Below are 17,869 nucleotides of genomic sequence, written 5' to 3'. Positions count from 1 at the left end.
AAGGCTTTAAAGTGCCTGTTGCAGTTGTGTAGCTCCCCGATAGGCTTTTTTTGAGCGCTTGGCCTGGAAGGGAGGCAGGCGAGATTCCTTGCAGCAGTGATGTTGGGATTTTTTTGACCCAGGAAGAACTGGGGTAACTTGAGCTCCCCTGAGCAGCCCTCACGCTTCTCACAAGCAGCTGGGCTGTGCTGCAGCCAGCGGCTAGCACCAGGGGCTGTGTTTGAGGAAGCATCCTCTGCACCGCCAGGCAGCGGTTACTCACCGCAGCTCAGCTCCGAGCTGCCTGTGGAGGCTGCGAGCTTCGTGGCTGTGCAGTGATGGCTGATCCATGCACGTTGGCTCCCCCAGCCGGGTGTTGTGCTGGCACAGCAGGCTTCAGCTGCCTGCCTCCCGTCTCGCTGAGTTACTTTCCTTACAAGAAAAATCCTGAGCACAGCACGTCAGCATCAAGCGAGGAGTGACTGCTGAGCAGCAGAGTGTGGTGTGCTTTAGGACAGGCTGTCCTGCACTCTGGCAGCAACCCACTCACAGGAGAACTATGAAAAACCTTCACCCTTCTTAGGGAGCACTTTAATTAGAGTTTGTAATCACAACCAGAACAAATCAAGGCATCTGCATCGTGTGGCAGGCAGAGAGAGCACGCATACACGGTAGTTGCATAAGAACCTGCGTAACTTTAGCCTAAAGACTGCTGCCAGCAGCAAAAGAAGGGCAGTGCTGTTGGGAAGGAGCCCCCAGGGGCCCTGTGAGGAGCAGGGAGGGGAGCTGCTGTCTAGAGGGAAGCGCCAGCCACAGGTAGGGGGCTCCTGGGGTAAGGAGCAGCCCTCAACGCTGAGAGCAGACAGCAACAACTGCAGCGAGCCAGGCCAGTCCCTGAGTTCAGTGATAACCACGCTCTGAGGAGGGGGTGGGCTTTCTTTGGTAGCTTTTCTGTGTTTTTGGTTTGTTTTTTTTTTGGGCTGAGTGTCCCTGTAGAGCCCAGCTTGCAAAGCAGCAGCAAGGCAGCTGGGCTGCATTTCCCCGCTGAGCCTGGGGAGCCGTAGGACACCGCATCAGCCCTCAGTGTCTTTGGGCAGGGGGTGCCAGCAGCTGGGGCCCCTGTATCCCCCAGATACCATGGAAAGGGTAAATAAATAGGAGAGGAGCAACCCTCAGAGAAGCAGTTGAGTGGAGAACGAGGACAGAACAGAGGCACCCTGCCTGGAGGCTGTTTGTTGTGTCTGCGTGCCTCCTCCTACAGCGCGCCCACCCTGAGCAGCACGGTGCCCGTGGGGTTCACCTCCACGCTGAGCGAGGACACCCAGCTGTGCACGCCCCAGTCCCTGCTGCTGGGCAGCAGCTGCCGCACGGAGCAGGCGGGGTTGCAGGCCAGCCCGTTGCCCAGGAAGGCGAGGGGGAAGGAGAAGTTCTGCGGCCCCCCGATCTCCTGCTGGTACAGCACCGCCACCGCGTAGGCGCCGCCCGACAGCGGCCGCTCCCAGAGCTCGAAGTTTTTGTCCTGCCGAGGAGGGAACAAACCCCGAGGCGTGCGTTAGGGGAGGCTGGGCTGCTCTCAGAAGAGGCCAGCAGCCCGTGCACCCAAAACAGCTCGGCCGTACCTTGGTGATGCGATATCCCTGCTTGCCCAGCGGATCCTGGTTGATGGCGATCACCTCTTTGTTCTGCAGCAGCCACTTGGCCTCGGGGCTGATGCGCCGCAGGTCGTTGGACATGAAGAGGGGAGCAGCCATGATGGCCCACATCGCCATCTGCGTCACCGCCTGGTCCCAGCTCAGCCCGAAGTTCCCGATCACCAGCTGTGACGGGAAATTCAAAAAGGTGCCCGGTGATGCTGCCTGCCCGGGAGAAACTGGGCCGCCACGCTGAGCACCCATAAATGACAGGATGCTGAGGGTGGGAGCAGTTAGGTAGGCCAGGAGCCAGACCAGCCCGTTGGGTGGCAATTCTCTCATCGGGTGCTCGATCCCAGGGCCCCCTCAGAGCCTTTTACCCCGGTATTTCTCCCTCAAATCCTTCCCTCTGCCTGCAGCCGAGGAGAAGAGTTTTTAGTGGTGCTGCCCTACTTGCCATGTCAGGGTCGTTCCAGCCCCCCGGCCCAGCTATCTTCACAATGCTGTCCTGGTGAAGCGCTGTCCACTCCAAGATGCTCTTGATGCTGTTCCAAGAGTCGTAGACATCAAAGAAGTTCCTCCAGTGGTTGCAGTACTGTTTGATCTCCGTGTAATTGGGCTGCCAAAACAACGAGCGTCATTAGCCAGAGAGCTTGTCTGCGCAAGGTCAGGAACGTACACAAAGCATCAGCACTATTTTGGGGCAGAACTAAATATTTTTGGTGGCAGAACCACCGAGCTCTGTCAGAAAATCCCCTCAGACTTCACCAAAGGTGGGACGGGAGCAGTGGGACTAAGGTGTGACATCCTACTAATTACTGCAGTGTCTCGGGTTTACACCCTCCGGTGACTAACGCGTTTATCTCTGTGGGAGCGATGGCCACATCCTGTCCTGGCAGCGCGGGGGAGCCAGCTGTGGGTGGAGAGCAAAGCATCAGCCACAGACCCTGGCTGGCAAAAACGTGTTCATAACCACCACGGAGGATTCCTATGAAATAGGCCGTCCTATTCAGGATCCTGCTGAATTCTCAGCAGAGCAGTGACTCGCCTCAGGTGCACCTCTGGGAAAAACCCAGTGTTTTTCCTCCACCTCGCAGTCCTGCTCCCTGTCAGAGCAGAGAGCAGCGAGCTCCCTGGGAGGCTGCTCTGCACTCATAGCACTTTCCTGTTCCTCCCACCGCGCGATGCCAGCCCTGAGACACGCTCCTCACCTGCTGCATGGGCCTCAGGTAGAAGGGCCATTCGCAGGAGTACACGATGGGTCTGCCAGTCTTGTTCAGGGCCAGAGACATCCTCCTGTAACCTGAGGGAAGAGAGCGGACAGGTTACACAATCCCCTGGGTCACGGAGAACTGAGCCAGTGTCACAGGTTCGGGTTTCAGTTCAACTCTTGCAAAATCAAGGCTGAAGGAGGCAGCCAGCCTCCTGCCTCGCAGGGAAAGGCGAGCTTCAGTGCCTTGCTGCTCTGAGACTGATCACTTTGTCTCCTGGTTTTGGCTGGGACAGAGCCCCGGGGAGAAGCTGCAGTTTTGCTGTGTGGTGTTTTTTTCCTGGGAAATACACGTTGGTGTCTATCAAGCTGCTGGGCACAGCTGCAGTGGTTAATGTTGCAGGAAAATGTCCTTAGGAAGGACTTGTGCCATATGGGCTGGGCAGGAATGCAAAGCCACCAGTTTTGTCCTGTCCTTGTCCCCAGACGGCCCTGTTACATCCCTTTTAATCAGCAGCGAGGGGATGAAGAGCCCGCTCTCTCTCCTGGAACCGCTTCAGGATCGCACCTGGGTTACACACAGCATCCAACAGCAGCTTCCAGCCTAGCTGCTGCCTGCGGTGCTGAGCTGAGCTCCTGGCCCCAGCAGCCAGCGTAGGCCCGACCAGCTGTGATGGGACCGTCACTCGGGCAGGTTCCTGCTGCCAGACCCAGCCAGGACCGTAGGGCTCCTGCTGCCAACGCTGTGGTGCTGACTGTGCCAGCAGGGAGAGCCCCGTCAACAGAAAACCATCTTCCGAGCCCCAGGAGGTTTTTCACGCCAGAACTCTCTTCAATTTTTGCTGTTAAAAGCCCTGATAACTGCCTTTCTGCAGCTGACGCAAGCTGTTCTGGCGCGCAGCTGATCCATTACGGCACGGCCTCGCTGAGGGACTAAGGGCTAAGTGTGTGAAGTGTTTCGAGCTCTCCAGTGAAGGCACTGCAGAAGGGCAAAGCCTCTGTGGTGCTAAGAGCTGATGCAGCACTCTGCACAGAGCCCCCGGAGCACGCAGCCCCTGGTGTGAGGCAGCTGCTGCCTCAAGCCCTGCCTGCGAGCGAAGCTCCAGGAGGGGGGAGGCTGAGCAGCCAAAAACCACTTGGGCCAGCAAAACTCGCGGCCTCGGAGAGAGCAACCTTGAGCTCGGGCACACAGCCTCCTACCTGCTTCTGTAAGCAAATCCCTCAAACGAGCGAGCTTGGGGAAAAGCACATCCCCAGAGGCTCGGGACCACTGCCGAGCACCTTGCCCATGCACCCACCTTCTGCCAGCAGCTCCAGCGAGCCGGAGTTGCAGCCGTCGAACTTGAGCAGGTCCACGCCCCATGAGGCGAAGGTCTGGGCGTCCAGCTCGTAGTGCCCGTAGCTGCCGGGGAAGCCGGCGCACGTCTGGTTCCCGACGTCGCTGTAGATCCCCAGCTTCAGCCCCCGCGCGTGCACCTGGGCTCGGGAGCAGACAGAGGCCAGGGCTTGGGGTGCCGGCCCCGAGGCCGCTTCCCCCCCGGCCTCCCGGTCCCGCCGCGCTCCCGGCGCTCACTCACGTAGTCCGCCAGCCGCTGGATGCCCCCGGGGAAGCGGCGGGGGTCTGCCTGCAGCCTGCCGCGCTCGTCCCGCGTGGGGGCCGCCCAGCAGTCGTCGATGCACAGGTACTGGTAGCCCGCATCCCGCCAGCCCTCTGCGGCCATCACGTCGGCCATCTCGGTGAACAGCTGCTCGCTGCGGGCAGGAGCACGGCGAGGCTCGGGACCGGGACACCGGGACAGCACCCCCGGGACTAAGACACCGGGACACTGGGCACCTCGGGACCGGGACACCGGGTACCTCTGGCACCCTGGGACCCCCGGGACCCCGGGCACCCCCGGGACACCGTCACACCAGGACCCCCGGTACTGGGACCCTGGGACACCAGCACCCCGGGCACCACCGGGACCGGGACACCGGGCACCTCTGGGACCCCGGGACCCCCGAGACCGGGACCCTGGGACACCGGGCACCCCCGGGACCCCCAGGACACCGGCATACCGTCACACCAGGATCCCCGGGACCAGGACCCTGGGACACCAGCACCCTCGGGACCGGGACCCCGGGGGACCCCGGGGCACCCCCGGTACCGGGACCCCGTCACCCCCGCTCCCCCCCCCCCCCGTGTCCGTACCTGACGCAGCGGCGGGGCTGCGCGCTGCAGTCGGTGGCGCAGAGGAAGCGCTCCCAGTGCAGCCAGCCCATGGGCGGCGTCCTGGCCACGCCGTTGTCCAGCGCCGCCGCCGCCGCCGCCAGCAGCAGGGCCCGGAGCAGCCCCGGCACGGCCGCCGCCATGATGGAGCCGCGCGGTCACGTGACGCGAGGGGGGTCACGTGGGACGAAGGCCGGCGCTGCCTGACCCGCCCCCCCCCTCCCCTCCCGCCAGGGGGCGCCGCTGCCCCGTGTGGGGCCTCGCGGCCATGGCGGGGCCGGGCAGTGCCAGGCGCGGGGCCTGAGGCGAGCTGAGCGCAGGGGTCCTCGCCTTGTTGTAAAAACAGTCACAAAGTCACACAATCACACAAATGCAGGGCCCCCAGGGTTTAGAGGGACCCCCAGGCACCACCATGTCCCGCAGCCCTCCCTATTTTAACACCTCCAGAGGCGCCCCCACAGCCTCCCCGCGCAGCAGTCCCAGCGCCCCTCACGGTCCCGTTTCTGTCCCGTTTGCTGCGGAGCTTCCTGGGCTCCATTCTGTGCCCAGCGCCCCTTGTCCTGTCCCCGCTGACGGAGCTTGGCCACATCCCGCTGTGCCCCACACAACCACCCCGCTCCAGTCCCGGTGCCTCGACCATGCCCTGCAGGTGTGGTCAGTCTGGCCCAAAAGCCGTCTGTCTGTCCCTGCCAGCCCCCGTGCCTGCCACCCACATCCCACAGCCCACAGCTCCCTGTTGGAGCAGGGCTGCTTTTCCAGCAGGCACCCCTGGTCCCCTGTGTGACCCCTCCTCACTATCCTGGGACCGTCCCCGCAGCGAGGCAGGTGGCTGGGTGGGTGCTGTGGGTCCAGCAGGGTTCCCCAGCCCCTTTTTGGGGTGAGGATCAACAAAAGGGCAGAGTCAGGCACCACATGGTGCTGCTGGTCCTCCTGCAGGGTGCTGGGCCCCGGGGCTGGCAGGGAGCAGGGCAGGAGGCGGCAGCACCCATGGGTGCAGAGGGGCAGGAGGAGGCAGGTCACACGTGTCCGTGGCAGTGGGGCTGTAAGCATCGTGCTGGCAGGCAGGCAGGGAGCTGCCGGCACCCATTATGCTGATTTTTCTGTCTGGGAGTCACGTTAACCCGGTGTTACTCCATTAACTTCAATTTACACCGGCAATTAACTCAGCCACGGCTGCTGGTCCCATGCCCACGGCTGCCTCCTGCAGCAGCCAGGACGTGTCCCGAACATGCAGCACCGTGCAGGGCAGGGAAAAATGGCCCCAGCTGAGGTCTGTGGGCTTTCTGCGGGATGGAGCCTCCTGGGCTGGCTGCTGCCCGCGCTGCACCCCCAGCCTGGGCACTGCTGCTGCCCCCAGGCATAGGGACACACCAGAGCAGCAGTGAGGGTGTCCTGGTGGCTCCTGGCTCAAGCTGGGAGCACTGGGCAGGGGCTGAGGGCTGCTGCTGGCCCCAAAAATGCTCCTGGGGTGCCCATGGGGCCGTGGGGTGGCAGTGCTCCCCTAAACATTCACCAGCATGGTGCCAAAAGCGAGGGCCCTCTCTGCTTGGCTGCAACCAGAGTCGATGCAGTTCATCTTGCGGTGTCAGTTTTTTACTCTTTCCATTTTTCTGGGAAGCACCAGTTCTTGGAATCAGGGTGATTTAGGGCCGACCCCAGCTTTTCTACCCAAACAGACCCCATGCGCCCTGACCTGCTGCTCGGTAAAGGAGAGCAGCGAGGCCAGGCAGGGAGGAACACAGGAGCATCGCAGGTTTGTTTTTTCCCAGCAAAAGAGCAACCCAGGCTCCCAGCCCGTCTGCCTGCGCCTTGCCTGCTCCCCTCCCCACTGCAGAAACCCTCGCTGGGGGCCGTTGGGGCGATGGGGCTGCGAGGTACGGGGTGCCCAACAGAGCCGATCTGTGCGACTTGGCCAGGAGCACAGAGGGAGATTGATGCTTGCTTGCGAGCTCGGCCGTCAGCTGCGAGCTCTGCCTGCCCCCACGCCAGCTGGGGACAGAAGCGCTGGCCCGGGGTGGCACCGCGGGGCTGGCGTAAGCCCCCGGCACAGCTGGCAGTGCTCTGAGGCTGGCACCGGCCCAGGACACGCAGGGAGGCTGGGACACTCGATGTATTGGGGTGTCCGAGCTCCACCGTGGAGCTGGAGACCCCCCTGACCCCGTATCTGTCCCCACACACACACCTGGGGTCCCGTCCCGCAGGCAGACCCCCAGCAGACAAATCACCCATGGGGGTAACGAGGTCTGGGCAGAATTGCAGGGCTGGAGCATCCTCGTCCCTGCATCCCTCCTGCAGCCGGGAGCTGGAGCCGGATCAGGCCACGGGGTCCTGGGCAGAGAGAAACCCCCAGCACACCGCTGAAAATCCCAGGAAGGGTTTATTTGTGCAGGAAGACCGAGGAGGCTGTTTAAAAACACCTGTGGGTGTTGCCCACGTGCCGGCATCACCTCCTTATGGGCTCCCCCCAAAAAACAAGTCTCTGAAGGCTGCCTGAGGTGGGACAGCAGTGTGGGGGGCACCCAGCAGTGGCGATGGGCTGGAGTCATCCCAGCCCGTCCTGGTGGGCCCTGCCCTGCCTGTGCCCTGCTCCTGGCGCTGCCGGGGGATGGATGCCGGGGGGCTGCAGCAAACCACCCCACAGAGGACGCGAGCTCCGCCTGGGCTTGATGTGAGCAGGGGGAAAGGAGAGCAGCAACACATTTCGCACTGCGGGACCTACAGAAACGTTGCCTACTGCTTTTATTTCCAGCTAAGCACGGAGGACATCCGGGTTCGGAGGGCTGGAAGCCTTGCTGGAGTTTGAAGTCGAGGGTTTGGGTGCTCTCCGGTGGAGGAGCAGCCGGGGTGAACCTGCCCGGGGACACCACACCTGGGGGGTGGACTGGGGCTGACAGAGGGTAACTGGGGGCCGGGGTCAGCAAGGCTGGGGCGATTTCACCTCCTGCTCTCTGCTGCTGGCACCGTGGTGACGTGCCACCACCTCCTCCTGAGCAGCACGGCCGCATCCTGTGGTGGCAGCCGCTGCAGAGATGCCACCACGGCTCTGCTCCTCCAAGGGGGTCAGCTGAGCTGCCCCCACACTTCCAACCCCAAAACCCCCCCTCAGCATCCTGCCCAGGGTGCTGAGCAGCTCCTGCCATGGGCTGCGTGTGCCACCCGCCTTCCTTCTCCATCCGTGGGACCGGGGCCCTGGCAGGGCGGGTGGCAGTCGGGGACGGGGAAGGACGTCACAGACATCGCTCCTGGGACACGTGCCCTAGAATAGGGACAGCGCTGGGCTCTGCAGCAGGGAAACTGCCTGGCCCCGACCCTTCGGTGAGCCGTGGGGCTGGGAGGGGGCCAGAGGGGCCCTGGTCATGGCCAGGCTGGGCTGGGGGCTGCCCCCAGCACCCAGAGGGACAGGCACGCAGCGGGGCCTGGCCGAGAGGCAGTCCCTCATTTTCGGGCCTCAGGGCACCGGGTGGATGTCCTCCGAGCGCAGCACTTTGTAGACGATCCAGTAGAAGATATTGAAGACCAGGAAGGTGAAGGGGAAGACGGCTCGGGAGATGGTGTCGATTCGCTTGGCGCGGTCGACGTAGCGCCGCCGGAGGGTCTCCCCTTCCCGCAGCAGCGCGCTGCCCGGGGGGGGGCTGTAGATGCCGGGACCCTCCCCGGGACCCTCCTTCGCCTGCAGGCAGTGGCCCAGCCCGTAGCCTCGCAAGTAGAAGCGGCTCTCACGCACGAGCTCTTCCTCCTGGCGGGGGAAAGCGCCGTCAGCCAGGCAGCAAACGGAGCGGGTGTGAGCAGGGGATGGATGCCCTGTGTGTGTGTGTGTGTGCCAGCCCCGTGTGTGCCAGCCCCGCTGCACGCCCCTGTGGGTGCCTCGAGCGTGCAGGCAGAAGCACGGGGCTGGCAGGGGTACCCAGGGGTGTGGTGGTTCACGGGGCTGGGATCTGGCACATGGGGGTGCGAGGGTGCTCTGAAGGCTTCCAGGTGCACCCACCAGCCCTGCAGCCCAGCACAGGGACCCCCAGAGCACACCCGCGTGCCTGGGCAGCCCGGCTCTCGGCGGTGAACTGGGGGAGGTGGAGTCCTGGCCAGCAGCACCCGCACTCCTCCCCAACAGCCACGCTTCGTTAGCAAGCTGCTTCATTAGCAAGCCACGCCAGCCTGCTCGTTCACCCTTTGTGGGGCTTTGCGTGTGGCTCTCCACAGAGCCCCATCCTCGCTCCGTGCCCACACACCGTGGGTGCCACCTCCGAGTGCTGCCCTCCGAGGGGCCCGGGTGAAGGGCAGCACCCGGCCTGCGTGGGCACCCGGCCGGCCAGGGGGGCTCTCATGCGGAGAGCCGGCGGCCACAGATCTTTATTTATCTCTGCAATCTGCCGGCTAAGCAAGATTTCCCGGTGGGAAGAGCAGCAGAGGCTTAAATCGCTGAGACGAGTCCTCGTGAGCAGCTGAGGTGTGTGCGCTCCCCTGACGGATGGAGCTGCCTGCCCCGTGCCCCTGGGGGGCCGCAGCCATTCCCCAACCCCAACGGGACCAGCACGGGGGCTTCACCCCTGCTGCGTCTGCAGGGGTGTGGGGCTGGCCGTGGGGGGGCTCAGAGGGGGCTGGGGCAGCTCCAGGCTGGATGTCCTTGTCCCCAAGCGTCCTAGCGCAAGCCTGGGAGCCTGCCCTGTGCCCCTGCCCCTGCCTGGTCTCCTCCCCACGTCTCCGGCTGCCAAGTGCCCGTGTGGCCCGAGCACACACACACAGTGGGGTCACTGCAGGGAGGAAACGCCCCGAATCTGCCTGCGCTGGGTGCCCTGCCCTGGGGGCTGGCAGGAAGCCGAGGAGCAGCCTAAGACCGGCTCCCTCCATCACCCCAGCCTGGCTCATGCCACTGCATTTTACAGAAATTTTACAGAAGGGGAAACTGAGGCACGGAGCTGGGTGTCCCCAGGGAGCCGGCAAAATCTGCCACGTCCCCTCCCTCTCAGCTCTGCTTTCAGCCCCGGGACGGGTATCTCCATCCCACGGCCGCGTGCCCTGCGTGGATCACGGCCCTGCTCCTTCCTCGCACCCCCGCCGGCCGGCAGAGCTCCCCGGGGGGCTCCTTTTGGGGCAGTGGGGGGGCGGTGGGGTTGCGCTGCGCTGCCCGGGGGGGGGCTGCCCGAGGGTTGTGCTTTACCCTGGAGCTGGAGAGCTGCGAGAGCGTCGCGTAGGTGTGCTCGCCGCTGTGCTGGCTGCTCAGCTGCTGCAGGGACTCGAGGCTGGCCGTCCCGCTGCTCAGGCCCTTTTGGTGCGCACCAAACAGAAATAAGGACAGCGGGTGACCCATGGCCCTGCCCCGGCCGCGGGGACGCGAGGGGCAGAGGAAGCCCCCGGAGCAGGAGGGCTCGTGCCCAGCGGTGCCACCAAGGGCGTGCCAGGAGGGTGCCGCCTGCCTTCCCTGAGCGGGGCACGGGGCAGGTGCCCGAACCCACACAGCCTGGCCCCAGGCGCCCTGTCCCCGGGCAGCACAGCCCCGGTGCCACCAGGTCCTGCTGCTGTTTCCCTGCCCTGCCTCTGCTGCCTGCCCCAGGGAGCTCGGCGTGCCTCAGCCCCGCGGGGCAGGGAAATGCTCGGGGGTCTGCGGGCGGGCAGAGGGGCTCCGTGCCCACGGGGCGGCGAGGTGCCGGAGGGGACGGCCCTACAGGCACGGGGACGGCAGCCCCCGGGGATGTGGTGGCAGCGGCGGGGAGGCGCTCACCATCCTCTGGCGCCGCTGGCGCCGCCGCAGGCGCATGAACTCCTTGTGCTGCCGGGACACAAAGTTGACGGCGGCGTACTCCAGCAGGGCAGCGAAGACGAAGAGCAGGCAGACGGCCATCCAGATGTCGATGGCCTTCACGTAGGAGACCTGCGAGGGGACGGGGGGTTAGAAACGGGGGTGTCCCCACGGCCCGGCACTGTTCCTGCCGCCCCCGTGCCCTCCTCGCTGGGTGACACCATGCCCAGCTCTCAGAGGCCGTCCCCTGCAGCGGCACGCCCAGAAACTCAGGGGAATGTGGCTGGGGGTTTTGGCTTGCAATCAGTTTTTTTCCTGGTGTTTCACTCAGCGCTGGGGTGCAGATGCTGCCTGCAGAGGTCTTAAAAACCCGAATGTTTCTGCTGGCAGCACCACTTGCAGGACCACGCGTGCCAGAGCTCGTCCACCCAAGCGGCACCGCGTCCCCCCCACCGGCACGCAGCCGGCGAGGCTTTGGGGACCCCTCCCCAGGACACGGCTGTCCCCTCCCCGGGGCCGTGGGGCCGCCAGCGTGTCCCCAGCGCTCACCTTGGGCAGGGAGGCGCGGGAGCCGGCGCTCTGCGTGGTCATGGTGAGCACGGTGGTGATGCCCAGGCCCACCCGCGCCGGCGCCGCGTCCATGTTGATCCAGAAGGAGACCCAGGAGAGGATGACGATGAGCAGGCTGGGGATGTACATCTGGATCAGGTAGTAGCCCATCTGCCTCTCCAGGTGGAACTTCACCTCGATGCAGGTGAACTTGCCTGCGGGGGAATAGACGGCCCCGATGGGCGTGGGGGGCCCCGTGCCGTGCCGGGGGGCGGCAGGGGGGGTCCCCGGGGTGCTGACCTGTGTTGTAGTACTTGGTGCAGTAGCCCAGGTCCTTCTCGTCCCTGAGGATGAACTGCGGCAGCGTCAAGCCCTCCGCCACCTGCACGGCCTCCTGCTCCTCCAGCCACTCGAAGATCAGGTCGTTCATGGTGTAGCCGACTGGGGAGGCGACGGAGGGAGCCGTGGGGCAGGGGGACGTGCACCCATCGACCCCCGCCCCAAATGGCCCCTCCTTCACCCTCACCTCCCCTAGAAATAGGGGGATGGGATGGGGATGGGATGGGATGGGATGGGATGGGATGGGATGGGATGGGATGGGATGGGATGGGATGGGATGGGATGGGATGGGATGGGATGGGATGGGATGGGATGGGGGTGGGGTGAAACAGGCTTTGAACCAGGTACTCACAGCTCTCCAGCTGCATCGTGCACGTCTGGATGTCCATGGGGAAGTTCTTGAGGTCCATGGGGCAGGACAGGATCAGCGTCAGCCTGGAGGGGGCAGACCAAAGGAGGGGCTCGCTGAAAGCTGCCCGACGGGGGGCACGAGGACAGCTTCTCCTCCCTCCCTCGAGCCCTGCGCCGGAGGAGAGGGGCTGAGCCCGCGGCACCTGATGCTGTAGAGCACGTTGCCGTTCTTGAAGATGCGCAGCAGCTTGTTGTCGGTGGTGACCTCGTGGAAGTTGGCCCCTTTCTCGTTGGCGAAGAACAGGTCGGGCTTCCAGATGGAGTCGAGCATGGAGGGGTCGAGGTCGAGGGAGTCATCGGGGTACTCGCGGTAGGCCAGGCGGGGGTCGTTCCACTGCTGCCGCAGGAAGACGTTCACCCGGTAGTCCTGGGGCAGAGAAACAGCATCAGCAGGGCACGAGGAGGAGGAGGAGGAGGAGGAGGAAGGAGGGGAGGAGGAGGAGCGGCGAGGCGCCTCCTGCAGCACTCCCTGTGAGCACCGGGCCCCGCGCGCTCCCCGGGAGAGCACCCCGGGGAGAGGAGCCCCCGGCGATCCCCTCACCATGGTGGTCTCGGTGACGGAGCCGAAGCTGTTGATGAAGATGTTGCACGTCACGTTGACGGGCGGGCCTGGAAAACAAGCAGGCGGCGAGCAACCTCCCGCGGCTGGCACGGAGAGCCCAGCACCACGGGGACGCGGGCAGGGACCCCAACCCTGTGGGGACCCCCACAGCCCACCGGGGACAGCCCCCGGGGTCCGTGCCCGTCCCCTGGGGCCGAGCGGCTGCGTGGGGGCGGCTGTCGGGTCTGGAAGCCCCCCGCCCTGCCCTTACCTTTGAAGTTGGGTCGAATCCGGGCGTCATACCCCGACGTTCGCCCCATGAGCTTGTCCAGGAAATCAGAGGGCGACATGGGCTGGGGCGAGCTGCGGGAGGCAGCTTTGATCTCCTCCCTCCCCGAGACCAGCCTGCGGGGCGGAGGAGGCCGCTCAGACGTTTCTCACCCATGTCCTGGGGTGCCCCAAAGAGGTGGGAGCCCCCGGGAAGGCTGTTTGGGGCCGGGTACCCACGGTGGGGATGGGGCACGGCGGCGATGGCCCCGTGCCGTGGGCTCTGGGCGCTGGGAAGAGCCTCTGGGATCCCTTCGGATCGAGCAGCAGCCCAGCTGGGGCCAGGAGGAGCAGCACGAGGAGCTGCCAGGAGCTCTCCCACGCATCTCCCGGGGATGATGGAGGCTTATTGAAGCTGACCTTGGAGGGGATATTTTGGCGGACGCCTCGCAGCCTGCCAGTTTCCCTCCTTCCATCAGTCTCCACCGATCATTTCAAGGCACAATGCGAGAGACAAGCCGCTCACCACATGGCCGGGCATGCGGCTGCGGTGGGGAGGAATGAGCTGGAGACCTCCGGGCACAAAGGGAGCTTTCAGAGCGCTGCTGGTGTGTCCTGCTCCTGCTCGGGGCTACGCACCCCTTATCACAAGCACGGCACCGTGCTGGGGGCCGGGAACCTCTGGGATCGTGGGCAGGATAAACCCACACCGTGCTCCTACCTCTGCTCGGGGGAGCAGGGGGCATCCCGAGGGGCTTGTGTGCAGCCTTGCTGGCCAAAACCAGCCGCGACAGCCACCCCAAAATGAGCTGGCCGTGCAGGTTTTCCCGTTCTTAACTGGGGACGGGCGGTGGAGAGTGCCTGGGTCTGGGCTTGGGCCAGAGCAAAAGGCTGGGAGAAATTGTGCCTGCAGCAGCTCGGAGCCTCTGGGGCTGGGAGAGGAGGAGGAGGAGGAGGAAGAGGAGGAGGAGGAGGGCTGCAGGAGGGCAGGTAGCAAGGAGTTAAGCCACACGGCCGTGAGCCGTGTCCTCCTCCGCTGGGGAGGAAGCTGAGGGCTCTCCCTGGAGCTCCCCTGGGCACCTCGCTGGGATTTTGGGGCACTGCCTCCCCCGGGGACGCTGCTGCTGACCCAGCAGGGCACTGCCAGGCCCCACAGCTCAGCACCATTGTGCTGGGGGGGCTGGAGAAGGCTCACAGCCACCCAGGAACATCCTGATCCCGGCAATTAGTGCCTGTGCAGCAGTGACATGTGGATACAGCCCCCCCCTCCCCGCCACAAGCACTGCAGTCCCCCCCGTGCTGTACTGGGACGGGGACCGAGTGCTGGGACGGGGAGTGGGCTCAGCCCCGGGGGCACCGCAGCCCCCCCAGCCCGCTCCCTGCTCCCCAGGGACACGGGGCCCCTGGCAGCCCCCTGCCCGTCCCACCCCGTCCCGGTGGCACCCAGGTTGGTGGGGAGGGGACAAAGGGATTTGGGGGCTTTGGGTCCTGCACCCGGGGGGCTGCTCCCGCACCCATGGGCACCCACTGGCCTGGGCCACCTGGGGGCTGAGGCAGGACCGCCCTGAGCCTCCCCCCAAATACAAAACCCAAAAGTGATGCACCAGGGCTGTGCCCTGCTCCGGGGGGGGGGCGGGGGCTTGGCTGCTTTCAGGGGGCCCCACGGGAAGGGTCCGGTGGCAGGGGTGTCCCCAGGGGTGTCCCGGGGGACATCGAGCTCCCGGAGGGGCCATCGGGCTGGGGCCGTGGCTGCGGGTCCCGGCGGGGAAAGCCCGGAGGGGGGGGTCCCGGCGGAGAACCGGGGGACACCGGGGAGGGGGGGGGCGCACGGGGCTCACCTGAGCGGGCCGCGCCGGGGCAGGAGGCAGCCGAGGAGGAGGAGGAGGAGGAGGAGGAAGGCGAGGCCGCCGGCTCGGAGCGCTCCCATCCCGCAGCCCGCAGCAGCCCCTCCGCCCCGGGCTCACGGGCATGACCCGGCCGGCGGCGGCGGCGGCTCCCCCGCTCCCGATCCCGCAGCACCGGGGTCGCCGCCGCCTCCTCTTCCTCCTCCTCCTCCTCCTCCTCCTCCTCTTTCCCCCGGCCGGCCCCGCTCCTCATAGTCCGGGGCGAGCGGGGTGGGCGCCGGCCGGCTGCGGCCACCGGGAGCCGGGCGGAGCTTCCCCGGTGCGGCGGGGGAGGAGGCGGGCACGGCGTTGGGGAGCCGCCCGCCCCCGGCCCCCCTCCAGCGTTTTTTGGGGGGCTCCGAGCCCGAAGCCCACCCCCTCGCCCCCTCTCCGCCCGTCCCGGAGCTCGGGGAAGCGCCGCCGGGCACCGGCACCCGACGGGGCGGTCCTGGGGGAAAGGAGGGTGGGGGGACACCTCCCCTGGGACCCCCGGGGCTGGGGGGAGAGGAGCCGGGCCCCCGGGGTGCGGGGTCGGGAGCTGGGGGTCGTGGTGGGGTGTCCCGGGGAGCAGCAGCGGGATGGGACCGAGGGATGGGATGGGGATGGGGGGTCCGGCTGAGCGCCCTGCCCCCTGCCCCGCCGTGGGGAGCCTTTTTAGGGGCTGGTCCAGCTCTCCCCTGCCCCACAAGGGTTGGGACCCCCGAGGGGCTCAGCACCCTTCACTGGGTGCCCAGCGCTTGCTTTTTGCAGAGGCCCAGCAGATGGGAGCCCCATCCCTTGGTGGGCTCTGGGAGGCGATGCGGGCGGTGGGCTGTGCGTGGCCGGGGGGCTGCGGGGCCTGCAGGCTGAGGGAAACTGAGGCAGGGGCTGGGGAGCTGCTCGCCCCCCGGGCTGGCATCGCCCGGGCTCGCTGCGGAGCCGCAGAGCCTTGCCCCTGGGCCCAGGCAGCCTGTGATTAACGTGCAGGGAAGGAAATAGGATTTCAAAAGGGAAAAGCGCAGAATAAATGATTCCCGGCGGACACGCCGCTCAGGTTTCCCTTCATCACGCCTGGCTCGTCTCATTTATTCGTATTAATTACACCCTGCTAATGGCTAGGAAAAGCCCTCGCTGCGGGGACCCGTGCAGGACAGCCAGCCATGTCCCCGAGGAGAGGTGTGGGGTCCCCCCAGGGCGAGAGGGGGGCCCTGCATTTTGGCAGCGCCTTGCTGGGCTCTGCCTTGGCTTCTCAGGAAGCTGGCGCAGGCTTTCGGGAGCTCCCCGCCGAGCGAGGAAACGTGGCTGAGGCAGCAAGGGCTGGGGGGGGGATGCTCCAGTAAAGGGGGGGCGAGGGCAGGGGGGCACGGCAGCCCTCCCGCCCGCAGCTGGGCGCAGTCTCCTCCGATTACCGTTGCCATTAAGGTTTGCGGGGCCGCGGTGCTGGGAGCCACAATCAGGATCCGGAGCCCGGGGCGCCGAGGAAGCGCTCGCCGCACGCCAGCTCCTCTTCCAGAGCCTGTCCCGGCTAACCCGAGCTGACACCGGCTGCGGGGGGGGGCAGCCAAACCTCTCACCCCACGGGGAAACCGAGGCACCCGCGCAGCGTGCCCGCGTCCCTTATTCCCCAGAGCAGCCCACGAGGTGGGTTTGCTGCCAGCAGTGAAGACGCCGCTCACGTCCAGCCCCGGAGGCAGGGTGCAGGGATCTCGGCAGCCTGGTGCAGAGCCGGGGCTGGCAGCAGGGTGCTCCCCGGGGATGCCCCGTCCCTGCCCCGTCCCCGTCACGCTGCGGCGGCTGCCGGGGATGGTGTCAGGCTCTGCTGATGGCAGAGACGCAGGCAGCAGGGGTTGGGGCTGCTAGGAAAGGAGGAAAACATGGGTTTATTTATTTATTTATTTATTTATTTATTTATTTATTTATTTATTTATTTTTGATTCCTTCTCCTCCCCCGTCTCTGAGCCCACGTCAAACTGTTCCCCCAGGGCCCAACTCCTGCCCGCAGCAAATGCGCCTGGGTCCAGAGCCTCCAGGGGGGCTCTGCCAGCACCCCCCGCCTGGACCCCGACCCCTCGCTGCTGCCCGGCCCCCGGACTGCCTCGTATTTCATGTATTTTTGTGTTTAATCCTGTCTGATAAATGTCGTCCTGACTTCCCAGCCAACACCATTTCGAGTGGCTGAGTGATTAAACTCCTGGAAAACATCTTTATTTATTTAGTTATTTTTTTTCACAGCAAAGGTTGACAGGCGCTTCAGCTCGGTCTCGGGCTGAACAATCGCCTCTGGGATCAATTTTGTGCCACGAGTGCCATGGGGAGGAGCGTGAGGGAGGCAGGTGAAGGAGGTGATTTGCTCTGGGAACACGGCCCCAAATTATCCCCGGGGTGCATGAGATATGAGGGGCAGGAGCTTTGGGGGGACACAACCTGCTGCAGCTCCCCTGCTGCTTGAGGGGCTCCAGGAGGGAGGATTCTCCCCGAAGCCCCCTCTGGGCTGCTACACGACCACGTGGACACCTTGGGGAGCTCCGGACCTGTCCCTCCCTGCTGCTGTAGGTCTGGAAATTTACTGCAGGAGCGAAGATGTCCCCGGGCTGGACACGGGCAGCTGCCCGCTGCGCAGACGTTTGGAGGCATCTGATCGGGGCTGAGATCACTGCTGCAGAAAATACCTTCCCGAGCCTGCCTGCGCGTGGCTGCCAGCCCACTGCTTGCCCCAGTGCCCAGCGTGTGCCCAGCTGGGGGCTCGGGTCTTGGTCCAGCTTCCCGGAGCCGCACCGGTCCCCACGTGTCCCACAGAGGCCGGCAGCGCTTTCCTGGCCGAGGCACTGGGCTTCTCCTCCAGTGCTGCTGAACACGGGGCCCCGGGGCTGTTTACGTGGCTCAAAAAAAGTCAAAATTTGGCTGTTTCTGCCACATCACTCTATTTTATTTTATTTTATGGGAAGATGCCATGTGGTGGTTCAAAATGCGCCCTGATTTCAGGACTTTAAGCCAAACATCCTGCCTTTGGAGACGCTTGCAGCGGGACGCACGCCTGGAGCCGAACCCTTTTGGTTTTGGGGCAAAGCCTGACACGATTCCCGTTCAGCCGGCTGTGGGGGCACGGGGACAGGGGCTGGCGGGCAGCCCGGCGGTGC

At 65.4% G+C, this 17,869-nt stretch overlaps 2 protein-coding genes across 4 annotated transcripts; both read right to left on the bottom strand.

The window, feature by feature from the left end:
* Window positions 1-551: 551 nt before the first annotated feature.
* Window positions 552-5,172, bottom strand: GLA (galactosidase alpha). Its single transcript, XM_032196424.1, has 7 exons — window positions 5,012-5,172; window positions 4,398-4,572; window positions 4,119-4,296; window positions 2,822-2,913; window positions 2,068-2,229; window positions 1,599-1,796; window positions 552-1,498 (listed from the first exon to the last, which is right to left on the bottom strand). The coding sequence occupies exons 1-7, from the start codon at window positions 5,170-5,172 to the stop codon at window positions 1,235-1,237; spliced, it is 1,230 nt and encodes a 409-aa protein (XP_032052315.1). The 3' UTR covers window positions 552-1,234.
* Window positions 5,173-8,398: 3,226 nt separating this feature from the next.
* Window positions 8,399-14,932, bottom strand: LOC116494394 (glycine receptor subunit alpha-4). Of its 3 annotated transcripts, XM_032196271.1 has the most exons (10): window positions 14,709-14,932; window positions 12,875-13,008; window positions 12,604-12,671; window positions 12,206-12,429; window positions 12,004-12,086; window positions 11,613-11,753; window positions 11,313-11,527; window positions 10,746-10,895; window positions 10,185-10,289; window positions 8,399-8,765 (listed from the first exon to the last, which is right to left on the bottom strand). In XM_032196271.1, exons 1-10 carry the CDS (start codon window positions 14,795-14,797, stop codon window positions 8,478-8,480), a joined length of 1,497 nt encoding a protein of 498 aa, XP_032052162.1. In that variant the 5' UTR covers window positions 14,798-14,932; the 3' UTR covers window positions 8,399-8,477. The 3 variants fall into 3 exon arrangements, with proteins under 3 accessions (XP_032052162.1, XP_032052163.1, XP_032052164.1); XM_032196272.1 differs by lacking the exon at window positions 10,185-10,289 and having other exon boundaries at window positions 14,709-14,726; XM_032196273.1 differs by lacking the exons at window positions 10,185-10,289; window positions 14,709-14,932 and having other exon boundaries at window positions 12,875-13,012.
* Window positions 14,933-17,869: the final 2,937 nt, after the last annotated feature.

This window comes from Aythya fuligula, chromosome 13 (genome assembly GCF_009819795.1).
Source record: "Aythya fuligula isolate bAytFul2 chromosome 13, bAytFul2.pri, whole genome shotgun sequence".
Lineage (NCBI taxonomy): Eukaryota > Metazoa > Chordata > Aves > Anseriformes > Anatidae > Aythya > Aythya fuligula.
The sequence above is the reverse complement of the archived record's forward strand: the minus strand, read 5'-3'. Positions and strand labels throughout refer to the sequence as shown.

What these genes read in the sequence shown, in the direction of transcription:
- LOC116494394 (XM_032196271.1), bottom strand. Translation starts at nt 14,797, where the DNA reads ATGGGAGCGCTCCGAGCCGGCGGCCTCGCCTTCCTCCTCCTCCTCCTC. An exon ending in CCCGCGCCTCCCTGCCCAAG is followed by an intron (nt 10,896 to 11,312) that starts GTGAGCGCTGGG and finishes GTCCCCTCGCAG; the next exon opens with GTCTCCTACGTGAAGGCCAT. An exon ending in CGCAGCTCTCCAGCTCCAGG is followed by an intron (nt 8,766 to 10,184) that starts GTAAAGCACAAC and finishes TTCCCCCGCCAG; the next exon opens with GAGGAAGAGCTCGTGCGTGA.
- GLA (XM_032196424.1), bottom strand. Translation starts at nt 5,172, where the DNA reads ATGGCGGCGGCCGTGCCGGGGCTGCTCCGGGCCCTGCTGCTGGCGGCG. An exon ending in TCCAGCGGCTGGCGGACTAC is followed by an intron (nt 4,297 to 4,397) that starts GTGAGTGAGCGC and finishes TCCCGAGCCCAG; the next exon opens with GTGCACGCGCGGGGGCTGAA. An exon ending in GCTGGAGCTGCTGGCAGAAG is followed by an intron (nt 2,914 to 4,118) that starts GTGGGTGCATGG and finishes CTCTTCCCTCAG; the next exon opens with GTTACAGGAGGATGTCTCTG.